The 20,134-nt window shown below is 36.0% G+C and overlaps 1 protein-coding gene across 2 annotated transcripts; it reads left to right on the plus strand.

The window, feature by feature from the left end:
• The first annotated feature begins 307 nt into the window (after window positions 1–307).
• LOC109110308 (galactose-3-O-sulfotransferase 3) lies at window positions 308–19,759 on the plus strand. Of its 2 annotated transcripts, XM_019125168.2 has the most exons (3): window positions 316–627; window positions 14,879–14,976; window positions 16,044–19,759. In XM_019125168.2, the coding sequence occupies exons 2-3, from the start codon at window positions 14,894–14,896 to the stop codon at window positions 17,308–17,310; spliced, it is 1,350 nt and encodes a 449-aa protein (XP_018980713.2). In that variant the 5' UTR covers window positions 316–627; window positions 14,879–14,893; the 3' UTR covers window positions 17,311–19,759. The 2 variants fall into 2 exon arrangements, with proteins under 2 accessions (XP_042615364.1, XP_018980713.2); XM_042759430.1 differs by lacking the exon at window positions 14,879–14,976 and having other exon boundaries at window positions 308–627.
• Window positions 19,760–20,134: the final 375 nt, after the last annotated feature.

Below are 20,134 nucleotides of genomic sequence, written 5' to 3' on the forward strand. Positions count from 1 at the left end.
ATCTGTGTTGAATTTGATCACTAAATTAATGTCAGCCATTTTTAAAGACCATGGATCCAAACATTTGGCATTTCTTTACAGGGCATCCAGATTTAAGGTCTAAAACAATGTCTTTTACAGAGGACAAAACAAAATAGCTGGTTGTCAGGAGTATATGCATGCATTTACAAAACAGTAACACATAGGCTAAACCGAAGTAGCCTACGAATGACCAGAAACATGCAATGAAAACGTCTTAATAATTATTTTGTCATTGAGATGAAACAGTTTTGTTGAGATAACGCGAGATATATTTTCATGGCTGGTAAAAAACGATATTTATGCTCTCAATTCACCAGGCAAGAAGTTAATTGCAGACCCTCTCCGCTCCTCGATTCGTGGAGCTTCCACGCGCGTGCGTCATTACGCGGAGCAGCCAGTCGCGTGAAGCGCTGATGACAGACAGCAGTAACCGACGCGCCGATATCAACGCTGAGATGACCTACCGAGCACCTCCGCGTCTCGTGCATTTCGTGCATTCGTCCTTCGACTGGGAGCGCAAATAACCGCGGACGAGCGAATCTGAAGCGGTTCGGACTCGTTGTTTCACTCTGCGGATCACAAACTGCATCCATCCATCAGTCAAAGGTGGGTGAGAATACAACCGGCTGCCGTATTGCTTTATCACCGTCAGTGGTCTGGGTTGACAGCACACCTGTCTCCTATCACAGCCTGATATTATATTTATGTTGCATTTATGATGCATTCACATTGCTCTGTTCTCACGCCTGGTCTGCAGCAGAAAGGAAACGCGTCGCATCGGCGTCCCCTCATTCATCTTTCTGATTTACAGTGATGAACAGCTGATTTATGCATATTGATCTGCATACTGTAAATCAGATTTTAAGTGACAGATTCACTGTGAGGATGTGTTTGACCAGCCGGTTTCATCAGCTAGATGATTTGAATGACTATAATGATGTTTGAAATGAAATGTGCCTAAAAATGTTAATTTAGCATTGAGATGTCTTAAAAAGGCTTGTGCAGTTTGGTGTGGAAGTTTGTGTTCAAAAAGTTTTGAAATTATTATTTAAAGCTGATATTTAATGATTCAATGGTCGGCTTAATACCAGTGCTTTACTAATTCAGTTTTGTTGAAAATGAAAAATGGAAATCTATGCTGTCCTCGAATTCTTTTAACAAGCAACTTTTAATTTAACATTAAAACAAACCTGTCAAGTGTGAGACGGACCTATCGCTGTGTGATATGCAATTCAAATGGCAATGAATAATCAGTCTTGAGCACATCAGGCTTGTGTGGCATGAGCCGATCTGGTCTGCTTCATGCTGTTTTCTTTGCCTGTAAGTCCTGCTTTTCCTATTTCCCCCTAAAGAAACTAATGATTCATTAATGATTCATTATTTTTAGCACCAGAACAAATGTAGGAAACAAAACAAATGTAGGTGGAACAAATAGGAAGTACAAAAAGGTAATAAAAACAGATGTGACTAAAAGGAACCAGATTTATATATATGTATACATGAATAACTTTATATATAATTGTAGAGTTTATAAAAAGAGAAAAGGAGTTATTAAGAGTCTTATTAACCAGGAAAGAAAGAGTTTATTTAACTTGTAAGCATTCCACTGTATTGCCCGCGGTACACTGCATGTTTTTAGGGTTAACTTCGTGACATAAAACAACTAAAAAAAAACTAAACATGAAATGCATATTTTTGGAAAGCTGAGATTCTTATGAATCAAATGATGCAAACCATTTTATGAGACAATCAACACATCAGGTGCATTCAGTGTCTTTGTCAGACCGCCAACATGGCTTCATGCTGTGATCCAATAGCCCCCAGCTATAGTCATCTGCAGGCATCATCAAAAAATGTAGGTGGAAGGTTTTTTCACTTTTTCAGTGCGTTCAAAGTTCTGTCACTCAATACTGGTTAGACTTGCTGTGATTGTGCGGTTCACTATCACCAACAAAAAGAGACCAAAACCATGCATATACTCCAAATGACTCAAGCAAAGCATGCAATTTTCTTTGGGTATGCCTTTTTTAGGTGCTCATTTATAGGAATGCTAAGGGGTTAACTTCTGATTTGAATCCAGCACTCAATACACAGCAGATAGTGACATGGCACTAGAGTAACCTGGTCTCCAGAGGTCTTGCCTGAGCTGGATCGAAATCCCAGTGACTTTCAGCAGACTTAGATTACCAGCCCAGATCCTTTTGCATGTTAGATGAACACGAGTCTGAACCCAAAACACTCGTTTCAGCAGCAGTGAGTGTGTGATTATTAAAGGATGAAAAAAATGAAAATTTGCTGAAAATGTACCTGCTCTCAGAACATCCGGGATGTAGATGAGTTTGTTTCTTGATCAGAACAGATTTGGAGAAATGTACCATTACATCACTTTCTTATCAACCGATGCTCAGCAGTGAATGGGTGCCGTCAGAATGAGAGTCCAACAGCTGATTATAACATCACAATAATCCACATCACTCCAGTCCATCAGTTAATGTCTCTTGGGAAGCCAAAAGCTATATGGTTGTGAGAAACAAATCCACCATTAATATGTTTTAACTTCAAACAATTGCTTCTGGACAAAATGCAAGTCCATAATCCATAATATTGTGTTCTGCAGTGAAAAATCAGAATCAGGAGAGAAATATGCACAGATCTAGCATCGTTTAAAAGTGAAAACAGTCCAAAACAGCTCAAAACAAATATATGGGTGGATTTTAATGTGAGAGACAACAGGAGATGGAGTTTTTCACTGGAGAAAGCGTTATTGATTATGGACTGGTTATTGATATTTTGGTATTTTGGCCATAAGTGACAGTTTAATATTAAAACGTCTTGATAGATTTGTTTCTAACAAACACACAGCTTTTAACTTCACAAGACATTAACTGATGGACTGGAGTGGTGTGGATTATTGTGATGTTTTTATCAGCTGTTTGGACTCTCATTCTGACGGCACCCATTCACTGCAGAGGATCCATTTGTGAGCAAGTGATGCAATGTTAAAATTCTCCAAATCTGATGAAGAAACAAACTCATCTACATCTTGGATGGACGAAACTCTGGTTATTAAACAGATAGTGTACATTTTAGTTGGTGAATGAAACTGTGCACATTCCAATTTATTTTGACCAGTTTTTGCCTCCATATAAACAGCTCTTCCCTAAATATATTGAGCATATGTTGGCAATGTGTTTCTTGCCATTTCTTTGTAATTGTGAATCTTACTAGCAACTTATAAGTGGAAATTGTTTCTATACCATTTTTTTTTTCCAATGCTGGTATATGAAAATGTAAATTTACCAAATTGCTTTGATGTGGCTGCTTGAATTGATTAGACTAAATGTAATTACAATCTTGATTCTTGAATATCGCATTACTACAGTAATAGATCTGGAAAGAGTTTGTTGTGAGAGTCTGATCGCCGCTCTCTCTGAAAGTCAATAGGATGTGTGTTCAACTGAGATCAATTACATGATTCCCTTTCATTATTAAAAGACTCTTCAATTGGTGCTAATCTAATCTAATGGGGCAAAGTACAGGCACTTTCTAATATGACATTTACAGGATAGATTGTGATCGTTACTTAGTAAACATCAGGCCAATATAATCATACATTGCAATGATGCCAGTTGGTATGATATCAGAGCTGTGCCACTCCTGATCATTCGTGCATGTATTGTGGGCACTTGAGAAGGTAAGGTGAGATGCGGAGACGTCTATGGTGCGTCTGGTCTGGATGTTTTTGATAATGAACATAAATTTACAGCTGGAACTCAATGTGCATTTCTAAGAGACCCCCAAAAAATTATATTAATATTTCAGCCTGCATCGTTAAAGTCAGACAACACAAACCTGTTTCATGATTTGAAACAATATCACTTTTTTTAATTAAAATGTTTATTTTGTCAAGGAAAAATGATTGGAAAAGTGTAAAGAATTGAAATAAATGCCTGGTTTATAATTATATATATTTTTCAAATCACAGTATGGGAAAGAAAATACTTTTTTAAAGAAATTAAAACTTTTATAAAGCACGAACACATTAAATTGATGAAAAGCGATGTTAAAGATATTTATAGTGTTACAAAAGATTTTTCCAAAAATGTTTTATTCATTTTTAAAGCAAATGCTTTTTTATTCAGCAAAGACTTTAAATTTATCAAGTGACTTAAAAGACATTAATGTTGCTTTTTTTTTTCAAATAAATGCTGCTCTTTTGAGCTTTCTGTTCATCAAAGATGCACGTATCAAGGTTTTCCCAATAATTTTTTAGTTTTCGTCATTGAAATAATAAGAAATGTATTTTTAACCAGCAAATCAGCATATTAGAATGATTTCTGAAGGGTCATGTGACACTGAAGACTGGAGTAATGATGCTGAAAATTAAGCTTTGATCACAGAAATAAATTACATTTTTTAAATATATAACAATAGAAAACAGCTATTTTTAAATTATAATATTTGACATATTTTACTGTATTTTTGATCAAATAAATGCAGCTTTGGTGAGCATAAGAGGCTTCTTTTTAAAAAAACATAACTTTTAAACAGTATTGTATATTTATCATTTTGTCCACTACTAAATACTTTAACTTGAACAATGCATGTCAACATGACTTTTTTTTTTTTTATTTATTGTTAGTGACTGTCATCATGCAATGTAAATATAGTTTCAATCGGTCAATTATAGTGAAGACAGCTTGACATTTAGCTAAGCTAATGATCTCCTCGATACACATGCTTTAGCAAACACCATTAATGAGTTAATTATGGAATATATTGAGGTATGAACTCCCATGAACCTTTTCAACACTTTCTAGTTCTTTGGTGAAACAGATAAAACTCTTCTGCCATTGACAAACTTCAGTTGTTGTATCAAATGGCTCCACTTTGACCTCAGTGTTACAGCGGACTGAAATTAGCCGCTTTTGTGGTCTCGGTGATATTGTGTTTCAAAGCAACGTTTTTCATCCTGTCATCTCTGTGAATGGAGAAGAGAATCTCTACAGTCTCTCCTTGTTTTCTCACAAACTTCAAATGTGCTCGAATGAAAACATCGGAGGCTGAGCTGTTGGGTTTAGTGTCAGGAAAATGGAGCTGGTTTTCAGCCAGGGCTTTTTCCGGCTGTCATGCATAGGATTTCTTGCATGACTTTACTATGATTGATGTTTAATTTATAGGGTGCCAGATATATTATCTAAAAAAAATTTTTTTTATTAATTATTATTAGATTAATTTATTTTTTAAATACTGAATTTTTTTACATTCTGTCTGATAATAATAATAAAATAATAATAATAATTATTATTATTAATGTAATTAAATCCAATTTTGTGTACAAATGCTTTCATGCATTGGATTTTCAAACTATGTTTGATGGTTAATTTATAGTGAGTTGGATTTATTTTCTCAAATTAGTTTGTTATTATTATATTATTTTATTTAAAAAAAAAAAAAAAAATATATATATATATATATATATTATTATATATATATATATATATATAAAATTTATAATTTAATGATAAATATTTATATATGTCTAATTATATTTATATAATTGTGTTTTTAAAATATAACATGTTATATATATATATATATATATATATATATATATATATATATATATATTATATATATATATACTCACATATATTTTATACTTGTAATAAAAATGTATAATGATACATATTTATATATTTAGAATTATATTTATATAATTAAATATTTTTTAATATTATACGTTTTTTATATATATATATACACACACACACATACAAAAACATATAATTTATACTTGTAATAAAAATGTATAATTTAAAGATACATATTTATATATTTAGAATTATATTTATATAATTGTTTTAAAATATTATACAATATATATATATATAATTTATACTTGTAATAAAAATGCATAATTTAATGATATTTATATATTTACAGTTATATATATAAAATTGTATTTTAAAATATACATTCTCTCTCTCTCTCTCTGTCTCTCTCTATTTTCTATCTATCTATATATGTATATATTTATATAGTTATTATTATTATTATTATTATTATTATTATTATGTGTAAAATGTCCTTATTTTTGGTTTGACTGATTAATGAGTCAAAGATGTTAAAATTTGCACATCTATTTTTGAAATCATGTGTATAATGTTGAAAGTTTGAGCACTTTCATTGTGGGATTTTCAGTCGTATACTGCAGATTTTTGCTTTTTGTTTCATTCAGATGCATATAAAAAAGCTGAAGACGTCTTTGCAAACATACCCATAAACACTTTTTTTTATTGTTGAATTTTATTGTCAGACTTGCGGTGGATGGCCGGTTGCTCAGAGGCCGCTGAAAGATTAATTAAATGCTCTTTAGAAAGGGCCTTGGCTCTCGGTCTGTTACAGATGCTCCTTCCCAGCAGCAGATCCATTAACCCCATAAACACATGCATGCAGACACAGAGCGGCGCAGCTGAACCCCCGCGGGTGAGTGCAGGGCGTCTCTTGCTGCTCAGACAGCAGGAGTGTAAGTGGATATCAGCGACAGCGCCATGCCTCTTTCATCACTGATGCTGCCGTCAGTTCTTCTTTTCCTCTTTTTCTGTTCTGGATGCTGCATTTTTCTGTTCATCTCTGTATTTATCTGGCACTCTACAAATGCTTTAGGCAAACTTAAACTGACTTGAATGTTAGTGTAAACTAGGGGTTTCCAAACATTTTTGCCAGCCAAACCCCTTAGACATAAAATATTTATAAGCAGTTCCCTTGATATTTTGCATTGTAATATTTCAATAATTTAACAACACAAATGTCCAGAGTTCTTTAATGTCAGTTAATGGTCACGTGATTTATTAGTTAACGTAAATATTTAATCTTAAATTATTATTATTATTATTGCTGTTGTTATTATTGCACTGTTGTTTTGGGAAACCAACCAAATTAAGTAGTAGTAGTAATAACAATAAAAATTAAGAAAAATGCATTAGTTTTAAATTACAGTTGTACTATAAAATAAAAAAATCATAATTTTTAACTTATGCTACAATATACAATACTAATATTTTTGTTTTAAATTCTTCACTCATAAATGTTCAAACCCTTGAACTTTTAACATTTCAAACCTCAAGCTTTTATTTTGGTGGAACAACAATGAAGTGCTGTAGATGTCTGTCCACAGAAATGTTGGAAATTTATGTGTATGAGTAAATAATGCAACGTTGCTTTCACCAACAAATATTAAACTCGCGAGACTCTGAAAACACTGGATCACCAGCGACTGACATGTAAATGAACACAGTGCTGTGCTTCACTCTGACATGACAAACAAGCGATATCCATCAAAATACTTAATTAGCTCTTCATCGGCTTAAAATCCTTTATGAAACCCTTGAGTAACAACTTTATGAAAACTGTGCTTTTCTTTTAGTTCCTTTAAACCTAAACGAGATCAGGTACCTACAGATCATTTGACATTTGAAGGAAGGTCTATCGCCCCCTCGAGCACTTTTTTTTTATATTAAATAATGTGTGACTGTGAGCTTATAATGCGTTGTCAAGCAGCACCGTCTGCACTCGTGCATGTTTCTGGATGTAATGTTCCCATTTTTCACTCGTTGTTCCTTACACACACACACATCCTGATCGCTTTGATTTATCTCCCCGCAGCATTACACCAGAGGTCGTGCCATCTGCTCGAGTCCATAAACTGGCGCTAGTGAGGGCCGAACAGCTTTGCGCTGATTGTTACATCTCACACAATAATTCAATCTTGCGCTCGAGGATCGGATCTGTCTGCCTCTCGGGATGTTTTGGTCTGCGGGGATTTAGTTAGATGAGAGCCAGGGGATTTGAACCCATGACCTGTTGGGATGCTCTTGCCGCCGCATTCGTTCTGTGCAGGACACATCAAATCAGTTTCAGAGTTGCACCTAAACGTATAGTAGGTCAGAATGAGGCGATTTTTCTATATATCAAAATATCAAAAAAGTTGCAAAGACGTATGCTCATGTTTGCGCTTCTCTGATGTTATATATTTAATCTCTTTTTATTTAATCTTACGTAACGTGAAGTGTTATTTGTACTTTGTGGATGGACTTTAAAGTGGACCCAATAATAATAATTATAAAATTATTAAAATAATAATATAAAAATAGTAACTATAATGATTTTGTTTTGCATTTCAAGATATAAGACATTCAAACGTTCAAACCCTTGAGTGTTTAATATTTAAAATCCTCAAGCTTTTATTTTGGTGGAAAATCGGTGAAATGCTGTAAACTTCTGTCCACAAAAAGGTTGTAAATGATGTGAACGTGTAAATAAAGTGAACGCTGCATTCACAAAGGCATGTTAAAGCTGCAGAGATGGACTTTGCTGCGTTGTATAAATCAATAGGTCGTATATATCAAAATTCTGGCTTTGCAAGACGGTTGCATCGAATCCCTCAATGCTTTTTGTTCTGTTCTTTTGCAGCTGTAAACTTGCACAGCTAATTAGTTGACAAATGCGTTAAAATTGAAGGACCAACTGTGATTGTTGCACAACTGTAAATGGTCCCTTTTAAACTGCAATCCTACAAGTCAAGAACATGAGTAAACGTCAGCTTAGAGCAGGAATTAATGTTGTGAAGTAAAGAGACGTCTGCGTGTCTAATCTGCTCTTCTCTCAGGGGTATTTGGGGCAACTGGCTGGTGGATGATGGGACGGTGGACACTTCATTGGGCATAAACATGCAATGTGAAGAGGACACTGACAGAGCTGCTGTAGATGGTCATTAAGTGCTGTGAAAACAACAAACTAAAAACCAATCATTTCTTTGTATTCTTAAGGCGTATGTTTCATGTAATCCTTAAAGATGGCTTCAGGTAGCCAGTTGTGAGTGCAGATGACATGTCAGATCATTTCAGTAATGGATTAGGTGACACCGTTGAAAAACGAAAATAAATCTAAATGTAAACGAACCCAGCCTTATTAAAGTATGTGCAGATTATATATCTTAACAGGTTCTCCACTGAAAGAGTGTTTTGGGTTTAGTAACTTTTAGCTCTATTGACAGCCGGGTTGAGCCTCATTCATAACAATATGTTAAACTTCTCGTTCCTGTTTAAGATGAGGAAGATAGTTTAAGAGCTGGACAGGACTTAAGTAGAAATAAATGTGAAGAACAGTCTGTGGGAACTGCAACAGAAGCCTTAGACATTATATTTGAGTTTTTCTTCATATAATCACACCACAGAGCACTTCTAGAGTATTTTATTGTATTCACAGTTCAGTAAATGTGCATGAAACGTCCCCCCTCTCTCTCCCTCTCTCGGTCTGCACATCTGATGCGGCATTATTGTCTAACTCCCCCTAAAAGAATCAATCTGTGAAATGAAGCTTGAAAACGAGCATCAGCAAACCCCCAACCATCCACATCTACACACATACTCGCAACTAGAAGTGAATTACTTTTTTTTTTTTTTTTAAATGAACTCATTATATTTAGGTATATGAGAAGATATTTGACTTGAAGAGCCTTTTCTGACTCTACATTTCCTCTGTGTTCCTTCAGTGTAGGTGGTTTGAGCAAACTCTAATTGTTTTGTTGGAAATACGATGTTAAACGTTCACTCTTAGATGTTTCAAAGGGTTTTTACAGTAACTTACTGGCAACACTGTTGCTAGCAAGTTACTGTAATTAAGATTTACTGTACCATAAATGTATTTCAGTTTTACACTAACTACATGGTACTGTAATCATGTAATACAGTGCAATTACTGTAAAAAAAAAAAAAAAATCCAGTACACTACTGTATTTCCTTAATTTGAATATGTATTTCATTAGATTTTATCATTTTTATATAGAATTCATTTATTTTTTTTCCTACATTACTATAGTACTACTGACATTCAATTCAAACAGACACAATAATTACAAAATATATATATTCTTTATTTAAAACACTGCATATATGACACTTAAAAATACACAGTCTTTCATTGCTGGAACACGGACGGCATCTTCACCATTTCTCCAGTCTTATGAATTTTTAAAGTGCATTATGTTGTATCCTCTGGATTTATCCTCACAAAAAATATTAATGCAACAGAAAAATAATGGGGAAAAAATATAAGCAGCCAGAGAAAAGGCATCTTAAAAACCCAGTCGCTGCTCCAAAACGTAGGCATCAGCACACACACACAAAAAATGTAGTAAATCTTAAATTCCATTAAAAAACTGTAATAAACTAGCCTAAAACTAGAAAATCGGCCATAAAACTTTTAATTTGGCTAACATACAATTTATTTTCTCAATAAGCTACTTGCCAAAGTTAACACCTGAACAAAATATCACATTAGTTAACTTACTGTTAAAATAAGATAAGTTTTTCTTTGTCAACTTTGCCGTACTAACTGGGGTTTTCTGAGGCACTAATCTTTGTAAGCTGCTTTGGAAAAACATGTGTTGAGAAAATGCTATATGACTAAGAGAATTATTATGTATACCTTTTGTACCTGTTAATTACTTTAGGACTGATATTGCAATGAATTTTACTCAGATGATGGGATAGGCTTACATTCTTTACAGTGACATTTACTGTATCTAGGTTTCACTTTCAAAACTGTTTATGGAGTCTTGAGCATTTTTGGAAAAGCCTTTCGTCAGCTGAACAACTGGAATGTTGTTCAATCCATTGAACGCACTGTACTCCTCTATCCCTCACAGCCTTGTTCCTGTCAAAATGAAGTATGGTTATAGGTCTTTTCTACCCAGTTTGTTTCTGTGGTCAACCCTGAGTGCAAAACTGATGCTGTGATTCCTCGAGTTCCTTCTGCCCTCCAGAAATCATCATGTGCAGAAAAGCAAGTAGAAAGAGAAATGTCAACACAGTAGCCACATGCGTAAATGTCATTATTCCTAGACTCTTAAAAACAAAAAAAACAGGGGACCTTTTACCACAACTTAAATTACTGCATAGTTGCAAAAATAAAAATGTAAAAAAGTTAAAAATTCAAATTTATTGATTTAATTCAACCTTTTATGGTTCAAACATTATTTTGCATAAACTTAATGGAATTGTCTTCATAACTTGTGAAAATTGGCCAGTGGATTTCTAGATCCCAGCATGCAGTGCATAGGACTGGATATGGAGAATAAATGTTTAAAATAAGTGTGTGTGTGTGTGTGTGTGTGTGTGTGTGTGTGTGTGTGTGTGTGTGTGTACCTACTTAACCATATTTTTGGGACAAATATGTACCCAAAAGTAAGCAGAACCTGACAGAATTGCCAAAAACCTCCATTTGGGGATGTCCTCATTTGTAAAACTGGTATAAAAATAAAGAAAACAAAGTTGTTTTGGAATTGTAAAAATGAAGAAAGTTTTTTTTTGAGGGGTGTGGTTAGGGGTAGGGTTGGGTTTAAGTTAAAAAAGTGTATAACTATCTGTATATAAAAACAATAGAAGTCTATGTAATATATAGCTAAGTAAATGTGTGTGTGTGTGTGTGTGTGTGTGTTCCTCATTAGTCCAAAAACAGCTTTTATTGAAACCAAGATCAGAAAACGACTCCTTTTAGATTTTGTCACATTATGACGTAATAGTGCAATGAAAGACCGCCTCTGCAGGATCACAACTCAATTACGTTGATTTTTTAATTTTTTACATTTTTTATGAATAATCAACTTAATTTATGCTATAAATTTGGTCCTCTAACCCTGTGTTATTTGTTGGTTGAACATGGTTTTATTTGAATTTGTCATAACTTCAAAACATTTGTTTTTAGAGCGTATATCTAACCTAGCGTGTCCCAGACATCTATAACTTTGCATGTCTGGCTGGACGTTTCTCATGTCACTGCTGGATTGGTCACACAAACTTGGATGTATCACATTAACTCGACGCCTTCTCCAGAGAGCGTCTTTCTACAATAGCTCTGTGTTTTCCCCCAAAAACCACATCTTGATTCCTACAAAACAGCACAGATCGGATTCTAATCTCCTTGCCTTCACCTCAACTCTGGCTTTGTGTGGCTTGAATGACAGGGAATGATCATGAATCTGTTGCTGTATTACTGGTACCAATAAAAGGGATTAGCTGTTATTTTCAAGGAAGATGATGTTTTAATATATAATTCATAGTTAAATGTGTATTTTTTACACTAGTTTTTGGGACATGGATGCAGGGATATGCAAAAAAGTTGGAAAAGTTTCCGACAGGGGTTTGAAGAACCATTTTAGGTTTTTCAGTGAATAATTCTTATTTTGTTTCTTAGTGTGACAAACATTTTAAGAATCTTTTGTCCACTTTAAAGAACCTTTGGTGGAATGAAAAGGTTCCAGTTATATTAATGTTTCTTCATTCAACCACAGATGCCAATAACAAACCTTGGTTACACTTTAATTTAAGGTGTCTTTGTTACGGTGTAGTTATACATGTAATTACTGAGTAATAATAATTAACTACATGTACTTACTATAGGGTTAGGATTTGGGTTACTTGCATGTAATTATGCATATTTAATTGTTATTATAATAGTAAGTACATGTAACAAGTGTAACAAGGACACCTTAAAATAAAGTGTTACCAGAACCTTTATTTATTTATTTTTTGCCATTGTTCCGTTCAAATTCAAATGTCAGTGAGGCACTGATGTTGGAGGATGGGTTTACATGACTTTTCCAGATTTAAAGTTCACAATTTTAAGTAAGTCCTCATGTATGAGCCCAGTCTCATAAAAAATGCATATAAATAGTACGCCAAATAAAAACAAAAACTCGTGGTATTGAAACACAAAAATGAACTTTGGTTGTGCATATGATACGCATTTGTTTGACGTGCATTTAATACGCAGTTTTTGCGTGCATATGATACTCATCTACCCCACAACCCTAAACCTATACCCATCGTGTAGCATATGCACGCCAAAGTCCATTTTTGTGTATCAGTACCACAAGTTTTCGTTTTTATTTGGCGTACTATTTATACGCACTTTCATGAGATCAGGTTACATATATCCAGGTTTTCCAAGTCTGGGAACCCGGTTCTTCCAAGAAAAATGTAAATCAAAATCAAGTCAGGTTCTCAGGCCCTTTTGAAGTTTGCTGATGCCCCCTGGTTTGGAAACAATGATCTAGATATCGATGTTGTAATCAGCCACTGGCAAAACCCTTTATTGATAGACTACTAATATATACAATGCAATTCAATACACATACAGGGGCTATAATGGTACTGGGGAAGAGTGCAATGTGGTAGAAATAAACAAGAATACATTAGGGTTAAGGTTGTGTTTGTTTGGTGAGTAATGCAGAGAATTCTCTTTGATGTCATCGAGAATGTGATTTTTTATACCCTAGTCTGGGGTCGATACACATAACGTTTTTAAAATTCAAGACCAAATCTGAAACTACTGTAGATCTGGGCATTTATAATGTAAAGTCTTTTATCTCACACTGTGGTGTTGCATACTTGAGTGTGCGTAGGTAGGTGGATGGTTGCGTGGGTGATTCGTGTCTTCCTCTGCCTCTAATTTATTCTTTCTTCTTGTTCAGAAAAGCACAATTCCTCTCTCTACCAAACCTTTCCTCCTTGTACATAATCTGAGCAGCTCTCATGGGCTACCAGATGTTTCGGGATCATTCGAAACACACGCAGTTTCATTAAAGAGCGGGAAATTAGCGGCATCTAACTTTGAGACTCACTAGCCAAAGTAAGAGCTTCTTCAAGGCGCTCAAGTAATTGGAAATTTTAATAGCACATCTCTCCTCAAGCTGCATGGCTTGAAGTATCATTCATTCACTTATCACCCAAATTGAAAAGGTTTAAAGGATTGGTACAAATCCCTTACTTCAAGTATAATGAATAATAATTATGCCTTAACAAACCTCACTATTAATTATTTGCTGTGCCTTCAGAGCCTTTTTACTATGAGCTTTTTTCATGTGCTGATACATGACAGTGATGGTTTATATTACCACTAGAAAAAGGGCCAAGACAGCTAGTAGGTGTTGAACTCTGACCTGCAGTATTCATTTGCATCTGCATTTTAATCTTGACTTTGCCTTCAGTAAAACTAATTTCCTTATATTGGTCATGTAAAGCAGTCACTTTAATGGATTTACTTTTTTGCTCAATGTACCCTGCTTTACTCCATTTAAACTGTGATTTCTTTTTGTGTAGTAGCAACCATTTCATTGTCCATTGCACTGCTGTAAAACTGTGTTTCCATTATATTTTTCAGTGTTTTGTGTTACTAATCTTGGACTAGCATTTCTGCAGTGGTGCTTATTGCAATGTGCATAAAATTTTTACAAAAAGTCATGTCATTCAATTGACTCTTTTTATTGTTGATTGGCATTGGAAGCTTAATGGCTTACGCTATTTGTAATGCTAATGCCAATTAAACTACAGTAGTATCAGGGCTTGATCAGTGGATATACAGTAAAGGCAGGTTGTGTAAAAGTGCCATTCGATATGGTGAGAGAAAAAGGGAAAGTGAGATGAGATAACTGTAATTAGAAGCCTAGAGAAGAGGTGGCCCTGACTCGTATGGAAGATATCCAAGACTTTGTTAGCGTTAGACAGGCAATACTGTCTGAATGCTAATACGTCACACCTGTCCTGTCCTTGTTCTAGGTTTGTGCGTTCTCTTTGTCTCTGAACGTGTTTGTTTGAATGACCCAAAACATTTTTAAAAAGGCACTTCCAGCTTGTAAGAAAACACTGTCAACCAAACCATGGTTGGCACAATTTATTAATTTTTGTGCTCATGAATTTATGTTGCTGCAGAGAACATACTTGGTGTTCTGGATGCATGTTAAATGTATGAGTAACGTATATCTTTGTAAATTCCCATTCTTCTTTTTTTGCAGTGAAAGAACCTGAAGATGTCTCAGAAGAAGATTTTCCTAGTATTGATTGCAATCAGTACTGTCAGTTTGCTTCTGCACCATGGGGGTCACTTGAACTTGTAAGAGCCTTCGAAGAATGCTCCCTCCATTTGTCCATACCTCGTTCCTATTGATGAAAAAAAAAAAAAAATCCAAAATGAGCAATGAGCTATCACACTATTTCAGCCTAAAAATTTTACATATTTCAACTGCTGCTCTTGTGGCTCCATAAAGACACTGACAGTCAAATTGCATCTTATCCCAAGTTCACACTGCACGAATTTAGCCCCGATTTTCACTGCCAACTGTTTTTGCGAAATCGCAGACAAATCCCCGAAATCAGAGGCAAATTGGTGCTCGTTCACGTGAGAGACAATTATGCAGTGTGAATTATCAAAGACGTGATCTGAGAGAATCGCAGATGCCCGTGAAATATTTGGCATGCTAAATATCTAGACCTGTTGGCGATTCAAAATCCTGCTGTGTGAAATAAGTTCTGACCGAAAAATACATCGACGATGAATTTCAACCAATGAGAGCACAACATACAGGGCAGCGGGAAGTTCGGGGAGGAGTTATTTCCTTATCACTTCTCGCATGCGTTTGGTTGTGAAATGTAGTTTGCGGACCAGACAGAGTTGTCAGCAATTCTTCCTATTGTAAAGTGTAACCCCCTGTCGCCGAACCATCGTGCAATGTGAACACAGAAGCAACTGAATGCTTCCCCAGATAGTCACGCAGTGTGAAAACAGTGGTGATCCGATGACTTTGAAAATTGTGCAGTGTGAACTCGGAATTAGGAGAAGCATTAATTTAATGCACTGTTTTGGTCTCCAAACCAATTTTGGCCAAATATTTGCGGTCACCAAAATTTTAGAGCATCATTACTCATTACTCATTTCTGCCACCATTTGTTTTTAGTCTATTCCATTTGATTCTGGCTTGATCTTGGCTGGTTTAGCTGTTTAAGCATCTGGTCTCCCAACTTGACCAAATCCCCAAAATGTCAAAAACCAGCATACCAGACCAGAACAGGCCAGCTGAAATCAGCAAACCAGCTAAGACTTGATTAAGTTTTATCAGTAAGGTATTTTAAACTGACTGTGTTTTCTTGATTTCTGCATTAATTCTCCCCCTCTGATTGCAGGATGTTGGAGGCATTCTGGTTGGGCTGTCCATCCTCTATGGCCTCCTCCACCCAGGGCAGCAGTGGACCTTCTGCTAAACACACCAGTGTAGCCTTCCTGAAGACCCACAAAACCGCCAGCTCCACTGTGCAGAACATCCTCTTCCGCTTTGCTGAACGCAACAACCTCACTGTGGCGTTGCCTATTACCACCTGTGACCACCAGTTCTGCTACCCTCGACCGTTCAGTGCCCACTTTGTTCATCCACACACCACACCACCTGACATCATCACCAATCACTTACGGTTCAGCCGGGCTGAGCTACGACGTCTCATGCCCAACAACACAAGCTACATCACAATATTGCGGGAACCGGGAGCAATGTTTGAGTCTCTGTTTACCTACTACAATCAGTACTGTCTTAGCTTTAAACGTGTTCCAAATGGCTCTTTAGAGACTTTCCTGGACAACCCGTGGAGCTACTATCGTCCAGAAGAGAAGGATTCAATGTATGCGAGAAATACACTGACCTTTGACCTAGGCGGTGATAAAGACCGGCCATTTTCAGAGGCGCTAGTGTATGCCAAACGATTTGCCGCAGAGCTGGAGCGAGTGTTCTCCTTGGTTATGATCGCGGAATACTTTGATGAATCTTTGGTGTTGCTACGCCGCCTGTTGTCTTGGGATCTCGACGACGTTCTGTATGTCAGTCTCAACATGCGCACACCTGACTCCAAGAGCAGCCTTTCCAGTGAAAATAAGGCCAAAATCAGAGCCTGGAACACTATAGATTCTGTACTGTATGATTACTTCAATGCCTCGTTGTGGCGACAGCTGAGAGAGTTGGGACTATCGTGCGTTGAGCGGGAAGTCCAGCTGTTGCGTAAGTCTCGTGACCGACTTGTCCGCAGGTGCTTCGGAGGCCATTTGCCACCACTTCGCTCTGCTGCACAGATCGCGAATAAGGAATTACGCCCTTGGCAGCCCAGTTCCAAAGTGGCAATCGTTGGGTATGATTTACCAGTTAACATGACACCAAAAGGCCATGTTCCTCCTCCAGACGAGTGTCTTAAGATGATAATGCCGGAAGTACAATACACACGGCTCTTGCTGCGCTCAGAGTCCCTTCGTTATCGAAAGCGGTTTCCATTACAGAGCTCCCAGCAGACTTCACGAACTGTGGGACAAGTACGGGCCCATAAAGAATCCCCAGCTCTGAGTTTGAATCCACAACCCTCAGAGACTATGTCTCGGAGCACCAAAGGAGCACTACGGCTTTCCCAATGACCAATGCGAAAGGATAGTTAAACTTCTTTCCTTTTATTCCCCATTTCTTGCAGCTAAATGTCCATGAGATGTTGGAATTACTTGAAAGCTTGAGGTCATACCTCATTTGTATTGGATGTGAGCACAACCAAACGTACACTCACAACATAACTGTTCTAAAAGTTAGAAAAATCTTAGTGTTTCTCAAATTGAAAAGTAAAAAGGTGAAGGAAAATATACATTGAAGTCTAAAAGCCTGACATCTGGAATAATCTCTCTACATACATTCCATCACTCTCTGTTTGTATTTAAGCCATCATTACCCTTCTGGAAAATCCTAAATCAGCTTAAATTTGTACCTGGTTTTAAATAGTTTCTAGCTAGTTGAAGCTAATCTCATATCATTGCTGGTCCAAGCTTATATTGAAGGTTGATCAGCTGTATTACCATGTTTAGATGACAAGCTTGGTTAGTACTACCTTGATAGACTACCAGCTACAAACCAACTTGGTGTGACCTTGATATATATATATTTTTTTTCTGGTAATTGCATTTGAGTATTATAAGGCTTCCTTTTTACCAACAGCACTCTGTTTGAGTGTGAACTTTAACCAATGCTTATAAACATACTGACAGTTGCACCTGAGCCACAAATCACCACAATTGACTCTTCAGGTGTGGTCCAAAAAAAAAACAGCATCATGTGTCAATGATGATGCAGCCATCTCGAAGGACACTTAAATATTTAATAATTTAATCTTTAGCCTCTTTAGCCAGGGTTACACAGCCCTAAATTTTTATGAGGCCACTGTGGACCAGGCCAGAGAGGTTCATTCTTGACTAGAAGCTGAGAATGGTGACAAAACAGTTCATCTACTTTGAAGAATCATCACTACATGTCATAAGCCAGAGTGAGCAATGTGTTAGTTTCATCTTTATGTGTTTTTATTGTGTTTTTTGGGATAATGCTTATAATGCAGTGCACTTGCAAATATGTAACTTATGTAGGCTAATTAAATTATATTAACTCCACATTGTCTAAAACATACTGTACACAGTAAATGCAAACAGTTCTAGCTGCGCACAAATTATTTTAAAATGCCTGTTTGCATACGTGTGTAGGGTGTACTTCTTGCCTAACTTTTCTTTATTGGAGCTTCACTTAACAAAGGCACTGTGATGTAGAGTTACTGGGTGGTGACCGAACAAACATGAAGAGTCATGCCTGTTGAATGTAAGAACATTGCTCCAATCTGAACATTGTGTCTTTGTAATTAAACCGCATCACTGCATTTCTTTCTTTTAAGCCAGTGGTTCTCAACTGGTTGGCATTTGCAAAACAGAAGTGGCTTTGAAATAAATTTAGGCCAGTGTTTCCCATTCCTGTTCCTGAAGGCACCCCAACACTACACATTTTTTAAGTCTTCCTAATCAAATTCACCGTAATTAACTCTTCAGTAGTGACTCCAAGACTTGAAATGGATTGGTTAGATAAGAGAGACATCTAAAATGTGTACTGCTGAGGTGCCTCCACAAACAAAATTGGGAAACACTTATTTAGGGTAACTGAATACCTCTGAAAGAACAGCCTCTTAAAGGACATCGTTTCTAATATTGGTTTCTTTGCTGTTCAAAGAAAGAGGAATTTATTCTTGGACAGGATGAAGCTAAATTTGCTGTTCGCACTTGAACTTTCCTGCAATAAGTATTCCCATAAGTACGCCATAACACAGTTATTACTAGTCAAATAAAGGTATGTAGATTAAAGCATCACGAGCACCTTGAAACAATTAACCACCCATAAACCAACTCCTGTTTTTAGGAGTGCTAGATGATACCTAAATAAATATTGTTCTGTGAATCCCAAATTACAACATAGTCATCCAAAATCCTCATGTTTCAAAACTAGAAATACCTCAGTTAATACAATTAAAATTTTTGTTAATGGAAGCGTCGACAGTCGAGACATTAGACATGTAGAAAGTGCTCTTTGATTGTATATAATGTACTTTCTGTTGAACATAACACAATCTTGAGTTTAAATTTAAAGATGAACTTTGAACACGCAACTCATTCATTCTTGTTTGGGCTAGAAAACCTCTCAGTAGAAAATGATGGAGACAATTCAATGTTGTGGTTTTTTGTTATCTCTGATGTATTTTAAGAGAAGAATTAGAAGTAAAGCATGGAGTGATTTACCGTAATTTACTGCATACAAAGAATCTGCTGTGCAACCGTACGACCTTTTCATAAAGAGAGAGATTTTCATGCTTTTTGTGCTGGATGATTTGATGACAATAGATGTTATTCCATCAAATTCATTCTTCCATAATCTATTTATTTAACTGCTACTTTCAGTGACTTCTTAGGGGCTTTGAATAAGATGCTTCTGACAATCAGAGGTTGGCTTTTGAACCTGTGTAATGAGACATGTGAAAACATTGACCATTAAAGCTGGAAAAACAACATCCTTCTGGCTCATGTGCTTCATTCCAGTAATCAGGTTTTATATTTTTGTCTGTTAATAGTTAGATTTTTTTTGACTAACAAAGGATTAAGCATTGAGTAGAAGGAGTGGTGCCATGAAATTTCAACTGGCCCACCCTGATATGCTTTCTAATTCAAGTATAAAATATAATATTCTCCAACATGTTTTTGTGCTATTTAGAGTGATGATTGAATACATGTCAGCTGATGTTGATCCCTGCTGGAATTTTTTTCTTTTTTTTAACATGCCCAAAATATGACACATGCCTAGGGTTTTAACATTCCATGTGTTTTCATATTGCTTTTCAGTGTTTTATGAACATGGATTTGTCATTAATCTATAGGAGCTGCTGAAAAA

Source organism: Cyprinus carpio, chromosome A7, assembly GCF_018340385.1.
Source record: "Cyprinus carpio isolate SPL01 chromosome A7, ASM1834038v1, whole genome shotgun sequence".
Taxonomy (NCBI): Eukaryota; Metazoa; Chordata; class Actinopteri; order Cypriniformes; family Cyprinidae; genus Cyprinus; species Cyprinus carpio.